General features: G+C 38.0%; 1 protein-coding gene across 1 annotated transcript in view; it reads right to left on the bottom strand.

The window, feature by feature from the left end:
• Positions 1-11,813, bottom strand: part of LOC139691708 (uncharacterized) — a 61,023-nt gene that overhangs the window by 36,955 nt on the left and 12,255 nt on the right. The window contains exon 3 of the mRNA XM_071589558.1: positions 6,028-6,153. Within this exon, the coding sequence (XP_071445659.1) occupies positions 6,028-6,153 (126 nt within the window). The remainder of the gene's footprint in view (positions 1-6,027; positions 6,154-11,813) is intronic.

Raw genomic sequence — 11,813 nt, 5'->3', positions numbered from 1 at the left:
AATACGGCGTTGCCGCTACCGCCCTATTCTCCCGATCTGGCACCACCGGACTTCTTCTTCTTCTTCCCCCTGATGAAAATGCAGCTCAAGGGACGACGTTTTGACTCGATAAAGGCCATTCAAGAGGCTTCGACGAGGGTCATCACTACGGCATCCCCAAAGAAAATTTCCAGCGGGCGTACGGGGAATGGGAGCAACGTTATACTAAGTGTGTAGCAGCTCAAGGAGAATACTTTGAAGATTATTAAGTCGATTTAAGTATATCGTCAATTAAATTCTTGTAAAAAAATCAGTCCTACCACTTTTGGGTGCGACCCTGTACAACTTGGATAATCTGTAGAATAATTAATCAATAGTTAAACAGTTGTACTCCGTTTAATGCTAACCTGAGGGATTAATCTATTTTGGGAGAAATTCACAAGGTTAGTTTAAAAACTATGGGTGAAAATGTATTCCTAACATGGCTGTACGTCGCAGCACCCAGTCTTGGAGGGGAGAGGTTTTAACTTCAAGAAGCACCGAGCACCAATCGCCTGGGAGCGTCCATTCATTCTTCTTACTGGTGTTTGCAGTGGACCCTTGTTGAGTGATAAAAAGCAGCGAAGAAGGATTGAACAGTTGTGAGACATCAATTGTTTTGCCGGACCAGGGGAATCAGGTACGAAGACATTGGGCATGATTCGTTAATTACCAGTCCAGTACTTATCAAAGCACTTACTTCCTGAAACTAAATACGTACGGCGTTTGACCGCATCTATGAGCAATTGCATTAATGCCAACGGGTTCAGCTTCAGGGCTTCGTTTTCATGAGTTGCGTACATTTAATTCAGGGACGAGACGTGGAAGAAATGAATGCTGAGAATCTAGGACATTGTATTAGTAAAATACAGAAGAACGCAACGCTCAGAATGTTGTAGGCAGGACTCCCAACTCCACATGTAACCGAACATGACACGAAATCATTTAGTCACACGCCGGGGAAAAAACAAACAGGGATACAAACAAACGGAATACCACAGTTTACCAACGCAACACAATGGAAAAACAAAGATTAAACTTACAAGGACAACACACAGGGTGCGCAGAGAGTGCTAACATATAAAGGAGCCCTCCGAAGCAGTGGGAACAATTAACACATTAATACACGTATCTATAAAAGCACTATGAAACAAACACACCGACACGCAAACACCAAAATAAACAAATACAACAACACACGCAAGAGGACCGAAAAAAATTAATTCGAACGCAAATCTCAATAATTTTACGCAAAATAAACACAGCATAATATACTACACTCACCACAGACAACGCAAATCGGGTCAATATTGAATTTTCCTGAAACAATGAACCATAAGAAACAAGTACGTGTAAGGTGTATCAAAACCGTCACTTAAAAACTATTTATACCCACTTAAAACCTAAACATTCGCACTTAAATATAAACAACAAGTTTGTTTTATCCAAACTTATAACATTATTCTTCTTTTAGACAACAAAATCAACTGTCCGTACACCAAATGCATATACTACCTTGATCAAAAAGTTCCCGGAATAACCACCGTGTGGCGCTCCCATCGTTCCAATTTAGGTTCTGTTTTTTTTGTTAAATTGGTACATCTGTTGTTGATATTCCCTTTAAATCTTAGTGTCATAACTTGACATTTGCAAAAGTTACGTAGCCAAGAGTACATCTATCTCTGTGTGTGTTGGCGATTTTTTACAATTGCAGAAATGGATTTAAATTTGCAACAACGAACTTGTATTAAATTTTGCGTAAAAAACGGATTTAGTGGCGCACGGACGTTGGAAATGTTGGAAAAGTGTTTCGGCAACGATTCTCTAAAAAAAACGGTCGTTTACCAGTGGCACGAGCGGTTCAGAAGTGGTCGTGAGTCAATCGAAGATGATGAACGCAGTGGCAGACCATCGACATCGAAAGTCGGTGAAAAAATTGATAAAGTAAAAGAAATGTTGGTCAATAACCGCAAATTAACCATCAGAGAAATAGCGGAGGACTTGAACATTGCCTATGGATCCGCCCAAGACATTGTGGTTAATGATTTGGGTTTCCGTCGTGTAGCAGCAAAAGACCTCAATTTCATGCAAAAAAGAGACCGTGTTGACGTCGCAAAAGAGACCAAAAAAACCACATCGTTTTCAGTCAAAAAAGAAGGCAATGCTGACGGTTTTCATGGATTACAACGGTGTAGTGCATCATGAATTTTTGCCAGAAGGCCAGACAGTAAACAAAGAGTATTATTTGGGCGTTATGAGACGTTTGCGTGAAGCAATTCGCCGAAAGAGACCAGAAATGTGGGCAGAAAACTCGTGGATTTTGCACCATGATAACGCAACGTCACACAGTGCTATCATTATTCGTAATTTTTTGACGAAAAATGCAACAAATACCATCCAACAGCCACCGAATTCACCTGATTTGGCTCCCTGTGACTTCTTTCTGTTCAATCGAGTTAAAAAACCATTACGGGGAACGCGTTTTAGCAGCCGAGAGGAAGTAATGGAAAAATCGCAGGAAGCACTGATGGACATACCGAAAACCGAATATAAAAAATGTTTCGAGGATTGGATCAAGCGCTGGCATAAGTGTGTTGCAGTCGATGGGGGTTACTTTGAAGGGGACAATATAGATTTAGATGAATAAACTTCTATTTTTAATTTTCTGAATAAATTCCGGGAAATTTTTGATCAAGGTAGTAAGTTTCATCAAAGGCTACTTAGTTTCAATATAAATCTCACAAAACATTAATTAGTTCAAAACCACACCTCATTAACAACAAAAACAATTACACAGAATAATATTTCACTGGTTACATTCAATTAATTAAAGCGATACGGCCACCAAAACTTACCCGTAATCCACCTATAAGCATTCCTCTGACTATTTTCAATTAAATTGTGTACATCGAAATCAAGTTGGTTAGCAAAATACACCTGGAAGGAAGAAGACAGCCATTGCCCTCAATTTAAACCAAAGAGCATCCCATCCCCCGCAGAAATATCCCAAAAGATTCCACACTCAATCATAATTCAAGTTTGGTTTTACAAAAACAGCTTTGTACCAAATAAGATATGAAACAAAAATAACCATTGACATTCTCCCGTACACTCCCTTAGTGAAAACAAGAATTAACCACAGCTTAACCATTTTTTAGTGCCAGCGAGGCCTCTCTCCACATTGGGGATGTGTGCAGAGAACCTAACAGGCTTTCGCACTTGGTGTTTTAATGCTTGCACCCTATACTTTTCTGTGCATCGCAAACCCTTCTTGCAAAGCCTGAACAATGTTTGAGTGTCTGCTAATGCCTTCTTATCATTGCTGGTAAATTTTCACTTTGAAAATAAAAAATATATGTTCAAATATTGGTTACTCGTCCAGTGTTGAAACGTATCTGCTATTCCTCTCATAGCAGAGGCCTTGTCAACTGTTGAACTACAATATAGTGAATTCAAATTGAAATTTGTCTGGAATTAAGTCCCACACCATGAATCTGGATATATATATATATAAACACAGATGTAGATCCTGATTCTGAAGACAACAGCCAAGCTGTTGAAACGTCAAATAACAAATTGTGAGTGTCCTTTCTTTGTGTCTCTATATTCTAAAAATCTACATCTGTGTTTTTATATATTTGTTCATTGCCAAAAAGCGTTCCATTTCGAAGATATTTTTATTTATATATATATATATAAATAAATAAATATATATGTATATATAAATAAATAAATATATATGTATATATAAATAAATAAATATATATGTATATATAAATAAATAAATATAAATATATATATATATATATATATATATACACACATACACATATATATACATAATATACATATATTATATATATATACACACATATATACATATATATATATACATACATATATGTTTCATCAGAAGAAATAGAAGTGACTTCTTTTTCTTCCGATGAAGACGGAGTTGAATTCCGTCGAAATGATTAAGAAATGACGTGTGAGTGATTTATTTATGTGTTCTTATATTGTTTGTTCCTGTCAAAGCTTGTCATTCAACACTTCTGTGTTACTTCGACGAAATCATATATAAATATATATATATATATATATATATATATATATATATATATATATATATATATATATATATATACATATATAAATATATATATATACATATATAAACATATATATATATATATATATATATATATATATATATATATATATATATATATATATATATATATATATATCAATAATGTCAAAAGCATTAAACTGTTTGTGTGATCTTAGTAATTACAGTCAAAACTATTTATTTCTACATTATTAATGCAAAAGAATTATGAACAATAAATTTTCTAACCTGAAAGAAACAGCATAAAAATTTTTTAAATACTGAATTTCAAAAATTATAATTTTGTTCCACTAGTGCTCAGATGAGACCAAAACACATCATTGAATATTTTTACTGTACACAGACTGTTGAAAATTCACTGGGCATTAACAAAAATGTATCCGATAGCCACTACCTGCCGACTCCCACAGGAAATACTGATTACAGTGCAAAGATATGGGTGATGGTAAACCATAGAAGAATAATTTTATCTTAAATCTATTGGGCTTTATCTTATATTTCCAGAAATCCCTACAGCTCTCCAAGTTTTGTGAGGAAACACCAGTTTTTCAATGCAATTCACCGGCCCAGAATATCTCCCAACAAACATTAGTCGTGCTGTAACATATTAACGGCTACAATATGGATGTAGAAGCTACTAACAGTCAATACAGGTAGTTTCACTGCTGTTCCTGTGACATCATATCCTGATGCATGCTAGAAGAACCAATGAGTACCGGAAGAAACACCAAGAAAAAACCCCACGCTCATCAGAGTTTTCATTCTTAAATCACAAGTGAGTTCCAAAGAAACTGCGGGAGATGCCGAAACAGTAACTTTCAAACAGAGTCATCCGCTTATGTATACATTTCAATGCAACAATTTCAGAGAGTAGAAAGCATTCGCCTTGATCAGGATTCAAAACCTGGATCTCTCTTGATGTCTGGTCTGGGTGCTTTAGCCAAGTAAACTATCGAGGCGTCCTCTTAAACTCTGAAATTATGGGGACTTTTTCAAAGGAACAAGATGTTGTGATGAAATACCGTGCGTAAAATGTCACAGGTATCAGTAATCATACGAGATGCACCGCAGTCCATGAGGTTAAAGCCAACTTTTAAACACTTAGGCTGTTTATACCTTTGACACAAATTCCATAGAAATTGCGGGAGATGCCGTGATATGATATTTCGTCACAACATCTTGTTCCTTTGAATAAGCCCCCAAAATTTCAGAGAGTTTAAAGAGAGAGGACGCCTAAAGATAGCTTAACTGGCCAAAGCACTCAGACAGGACATCGATCCGGGATCCAGGTTCGAATCCCGGTCAAGGCAAACGATTTTTATTCACTCTGAAATTGTTGCAATGAAACACAAGTGAGTTGACGGCAGACATCTCCTGATTGTACAAACGCAGACTCATTATAAAATTAAACCAGTGTGTTTGAGTGCATCATCGGAGCGATGAAACATTGGCTCCGAGAGCAGAATCCTCTCTAAAAACCATTACGATTCACAAATAAACTGAGATCTCGTCAACTGACAAACATCCAAACAAAAGTTTCATGTGTCTCTACATTCTTTCAACACCGAAAGAATGGTAATAAGATTTATAAATCATTACCGTACCCACTCGTGAAGACATAAACCCCCGTGTGTGTGTGTAGCTCTTTGACTGCAAATTCGTATCTCAAAATTTCCATTTCCTTTTCCCAAATACATACCAAACATAAAAATTTGACCTTACCACAGCGGTTAAGTGTGTTGGGCTGAAAACTGAGACATTTATAACAATTAGCATAACTTGAGATCGAAGGAATGGGGCCGGGGAAAAACAAGCAAAGTGTTAGTATTGGCAAGTGGGGAGGGATTTTCCGGGTTAGTGGACAACCGTGGCATCCATACCAAACTTCTGTTTCAGCCAATCCTCCGGTACGGGACAATAGGAACCGGTGGGGTCGACGTCTCCAACTCTCGGCAGCTTGCTCGGACGGCCAAACTTAGACCGCCACCTCACCCTTGCTAATTGCCCTAGGCGACAAAACAAATGAACATCACAAAAGGGGTTAAACAAAACAAGGAAAGGGGGGTGGGGTCTGTGGCTTGCGTGTGTATGTGAGGAGATGTGCGCTCGTGTGAGGTGAGAAACAAACAAAATTACATGCAATCCCACGCAGAGCAAAACGCAAAAACAATACAGCCCAAAAATAATAATTAAACAAGGTTTGATTCGATAGGAAAAAGGTGGTGGCCCACGTCTCTCGGTCAACTCTGACCAACTGTGTTCAGATCATCGTTGCAAGACAACGCAACGGAGCACATTGCGTAAAGAAACCTTACCGACGTCAAAACTTCCTATCCTACAACCTGGATAAATTAAAACTCAGTATACTTTACTAACGTAAAAAAACCTACTTAATCCGGCCAATAAATATGCGAACGGGTACAAATTGGTTGCCATGACGGAGACTATAATCCCGCCCACTATAGAGGCGCTAGTATCTTGAGAACCCAATGGGGAGCCATGTCTGCGCTTGGTGGATTGTCCAGCTGTACATACGGTATGCCCAGTAATGTTAGTTTCTGACGTCCCTGTCGTTAATATTTGTCGTCGTAAATGGAAATAGAGAACGAAATCCCAGAGCAACGAATCAACACATCAATTTTTTACGGTGAAGTGCGGTCATAATACTCATCATACGATGATAATGATCTCTGAAGAAGAAAACATCCGCTTTCAAGTAGTTTGAAAGTGTTTTAAAGATGCCTGACTAGATGTTACAGGTGATGCAGGACTGGGAAGACCTTCCTATCACCTTTGTTTGACTTTGACAACGTGTGCAATGGTCCCTTGTCCTTCTTATCTAATCGTCATTATAATAAACTGTGATGCAAATGATATCAGCTGAATAGTGAACTGAATTTCAATGGAAAATCAACAGTGCCCACACACACTAATACTATTTTAATACTGAATGATATGATTGGATGGATTCTTGGACCATGACACCACAGTTCACAATTCAACAAATTCAGAGCATTTTGATTGTTCGCTTTTGTTTCTAGAATAATAAGATTCAATCACCTTTGATCCTGTATCCATACATCCTATTCATTATTCTCAATAGAATTCTCTATTTGTGACTTTTTCCTATATTCCCAATATAAAATGCATTAAAATTTGATAATAGTGGGACATTGTATATCACTTGGGCACAAGAGGATATGTGGAGAAGACAGACACAGTAACAATAAAGGGAAGAAACCACAATAGGAAACTAAAGAGCCTTAAAAATGCCTTAAGAAGGAGGACTTCCAAAGGAGGGTGCTTTCTATTAAACAGTGATTGAAATAAGGAATAAGATAAGGAAAGGAAATAAGGAATATAAGAAGGAGGCCTATAGCTACGAATAAGAAGATAGGTTGAATAAGAAGAGGACATCAAAGTCAAAAGATGCAGGCTCTAAACTTTGCAAAGAGTATTTTTTAATGGCATCAGTTCGCGTATTAATTGGACGGACCTCTTAAGCTTCAGCAGCTTCAGCGATGACTTCCTCATTCGTCTTTTTCAAATCTGTTTCCCGGGAGCATCTATTAGACATCCTCATCTTCCTATTCATTATTCTCAATAGATCTTGCTCTATTTGTGACTTTTTCATATATTCCCAATATAAAATGCATTAAAATTTGATAATTGGGGACATGGTATATCACTTGGGCACAAGATTATGTGTGGAGAAGACAGACACAATCAATAATAAAGCAAAGAAACGATATGATAGAAAACTAGAATTGTATTATATGTAATAGCTTAATTTTTTTTTAATTTATCTTATTTTTTTCTTGCTGACGGACGGATGTAAATGAGATGGGGATTCGCTTGTTTTGTTAAAGAGATTTGTGTTTTGAAGTCTTGTTTTTATGTATTATCTTTTGCGTTTATTTGGGACTTGTGTGCCACCTGACAATGTCTATCAGCACATTTATATTTTTAATAATAATAATAATAATAAAAAGCCTAACTGCCTTAAAGGTGGACCTTCCAAAGGAGGGTGCTTTACTAAACAGTATCGGAACAGAAGAAGAAGATGGACTAAGAAGGCATAGCCTACAAATTAAGAGAGTACTTCGAAAGGAGACGAGAAGCGATGTAGATTAAATTTTGCACAGTTATATTTTTATGGCCTGTTTGCATATTTATTGGACAAGACCTCGTATGCAGTTTTCCTTATATTTCGCCTTGCTTGCCACTGAAAACATGTCGACAACCACTTCTATCAACGCACTGGTTGCAAATCATAGACTACAATCATCCCAGATCGTTTCTCTGAGGATGATAACTCAAAATAAACTTAAAACAACCATAAAAAACAATGAATTCCATTAAAATTAGCATAGATTCAACTGAGAAACTTATTTCTTCACCAGAAAAATGCATTAAACTCATTTTTTAACTTTGAAAAATTCAATACGAATGAGAAAAGGTTTGCATGATAGCAGGAACGAGAGATGAGAGTATTTAAGTCTAGCGTACAGTACGACAACATTACCAGCTGTGAGTTATTTTGAGAATGCAAGTGTACATACATGGGTGGACTGCGTAGGAGCAAAGTGCATTGCGCAACAAAGATTCGCAAGTTCAGTTAATCTTGTGCTAATTAAACAAACGCACAACATTGCCATAAATAAACCAAAACACCAGGACTTTCCCCAGACAATTTATAAACCCAGGACGACACCAGGTTTTCCAGCAATGCGACCAATTTGTAATTTATTGTCGCCGAGTTTCCAGCCTGTAAGACGCACTTTCTTGTACCCAAAAACAATCTCTAGAATCAACTCGTATCTTACAGGCTGAGGATATAATGGGTATAACTTTGTCCTCGTATGAGATTCAAGCCAATTCGCCTCGAGAAACACATCTTTACACTACTGCCGATAAGTTATTCCACGGCATTCAATCGACCCCACACAGTTGGTCAGAGAATTACGGATCAGATGCAGACGGTGACAAAGGGGACTGTTTTGAAATCAGCGGAATGAATACCAAAACAATATGGAGCAGACATAAGATGAAGACGATATGCGCAATGATCAAGGGAGATGATAAGGTCTGAAATAAAACATAAATTAGCAACATCTGCCTACATAAAATGGAGGAAACAAAAGTATTTCAAAGCAAACATCTACAAACAAATAAAGAAAAACAATTTCAATGCTCTTCTTCTTCGACATAAAACATTTCCATCCAAGAACCTTATATTTATATACAGGTATGTATACTCCTGTCGCAATTCTGCCTCACTCTCTACTCTTCCTATCTCTTACTATGTAAAAATGATTGTTACAATGTATACGTCTATTTCCTCTAATTAATAGTGTTTTCGCAGGTTTTTCACAACCCCCTTCTCTTCGTGGGTGTTTTTCCTGCGTAGGTTTTTACTAGCTAAGCAATGCCTTCATGCTCTCCATAGCTTCTCTCACAAACCTCATTCTTTGCTTAGACTTTCCTTATTTTATTGTTCTCTGTCTTCACTGTCATTTACTTTGAGTATGTGTCTAGGTGTAATCTTAATTTATATATGTATATGTATGTATGTCAAGGTGTATATGTGCTTAATTATGCATGTATGCATGTATGTATGTATGTTTATGAGTGTACACACGTGTCTGTGTGTATATTCAAATATAAGTATATGTACTTTTTTTTCTTTTCGATGTGCAAATCTGTGCCAAATTGAATTTATGCCTGTCTACATATATTTATGTGTACATATAAATGTAATTATACGTTTAATGCCTGATATAATATTTATACGACGATGGGTTAAATGGAAGAAGGGTCTCAATTTTGCCCAAATGAAGACCTCTATCTATCTATCTTAAAAAGGCGAATTCCCACAGCCTTTCCTTCGACCTGTGTTTCTCCCTTACCATCCCAGAATCCCTCCCCGATTCAGCCACCAACATAGAGGTCAGGACTCGCAATCCACGGACATATTAGCATTCTGATCTTTTGATATTCCCAGGCTCAACCGTCCTTACTACATTCAATCTTTTGAAATTCCTCGGCTCAACCATCGCCACTAGATCCGATCTTTTGAAATTCCTCGGCTCAACCATCATCATGTCTTCGTTGGGTCGGGTACTACTGGGATTACTCTGGTACGATGTATCACATAGATAATCTTATCTTGTTCCTGAAGATGATTCGTTGAACTGTAACAAGTTGTATGTTATTACATGAAGAATACAATGTATCTTTCCACTGTCCTTTCCTTCACGTACAACTAGTTTCAACGCTCAAGCCTCATCATCAGGTACAAATTAATCAAGCCGCAGTGTATTTATATATACCATTCATGAGGGAGAGGATGGGTGGGTGAGAGAGGGAGGGGAAGAAGGAGGGAAAAAGAAAGTGGGGTTGCGATTGGGGTTGAAAGGGAGGGTGGGGAGGGATGTTAAGCGTCAGGAAAGGTGATTGGTAGGGTCACAGTGAGGTGGGGGGTTTTTCGGGTCTATCTGTGAGGGAAAGGGGTACTTCAAGGATTGGGGAGAGGTATTCAAATAATAAATCGTTAACCAAATGACCCGTTTTTAAATTCTTCCTGATTTCCAGCTCTTCCCACTTGTCCATCCTCATTCCTTTGTCCATCTGGTGTAAGAGTTACGGGTTAAAATCACTCCCATGATTTTATTCCCACAGATGCTTGGCGAAGTGTGATTGCTTGAGGTCACAGTTACTAAAACAGCGTCCATGTTCCTCCGCCCGTGTTATTAACCCTCTTAGTGCGGCGGGCCGATATATCGGCTTTCGTATCCCTGGCGAAAAGTGCGGCGGGCCGATATATCGGCTCTTGCGTAGGCTATTGTTTAAATCGCTGTGACTTATGGTTTTTTTCTTTAACAATTTATGGTTTTTGTGCTATCGATAGGGCGAATTCCATAGAATTACGTAACTAATTTTTGATTTTTTTTAGCAATTTTAAATGCTTTTCAAAAAGTACGAGGGTCATCCGGAAAGTAGTACCCGTTCGTGCCGCATGAAGTGCTGACGACGCGAGTAGCCGCTGGACGAGGTCAGATAGCTTCAGTGGCTTGTCTGCCTTCTCTGAGCCAAGTTGCGTGACGCTAGCATTGCCTGTGTTGTTTCTGTGATTGTTTACAATGTTTAAAAAAATTGAGAACGCCGCCAGTTGTGAAGTGAGGGCAGTGATTAAATTCCTCAATGCAAGAAACGTTCGCCCATGTGATATTCATCGCCAATTAAAGGAGGTGTATGGAGACAATGTAATGGACGAGTCGTCTGTTCGGCGGTGGTGTCGCAACTTCAACATGGGGAGGGGGAACACACACGACGATGAGCGTTCGGGGAGACCGTCTGTCATTACAGACCAACTGGTGAGCTCAGTTGACGAATTCGTGAGGAACGATCGGCGCGTCACAATTGATGACATCTGTGAGCATTTTCCCAATGTTTCTCAAACAATTGTTCATGAAATTGTTAAACACCATCTGCATTATGCAAAAATTTGTGCAAGATGGGTCCCTCGCGTATCTCAATGAGCTGGCGGCGAAGGACTATGCAGCAGGAATACAGAAACTTGTCACACGTTATGACAAATGCCTTAATTTGCTTGGAGATTATGTTGAGAAGTAGTTTAAAGTATCCTCTTTCAAATAAAATTTTT

The sequence above is a fragment of the Hetaerina americana genome, unplaced genomic scaffold, assembly GCF_022747635.1.
Source record: "Hetaerina americana unplaced genomic scaffold, ioHetAmer1.1.p SCAF_39, whole genome shotgun sequence".
NCBI lineage: Eukaryota > Metazoa > Arthropoda > Insecta > Odonata > Calopterygidae > Hetaerina > Hetaerina americana.
The sequence above is the reverse complement of the archived record's forward strand: the minus strand, read 5'-3'. Positions and strand labels throughout refer to the sequence as shown.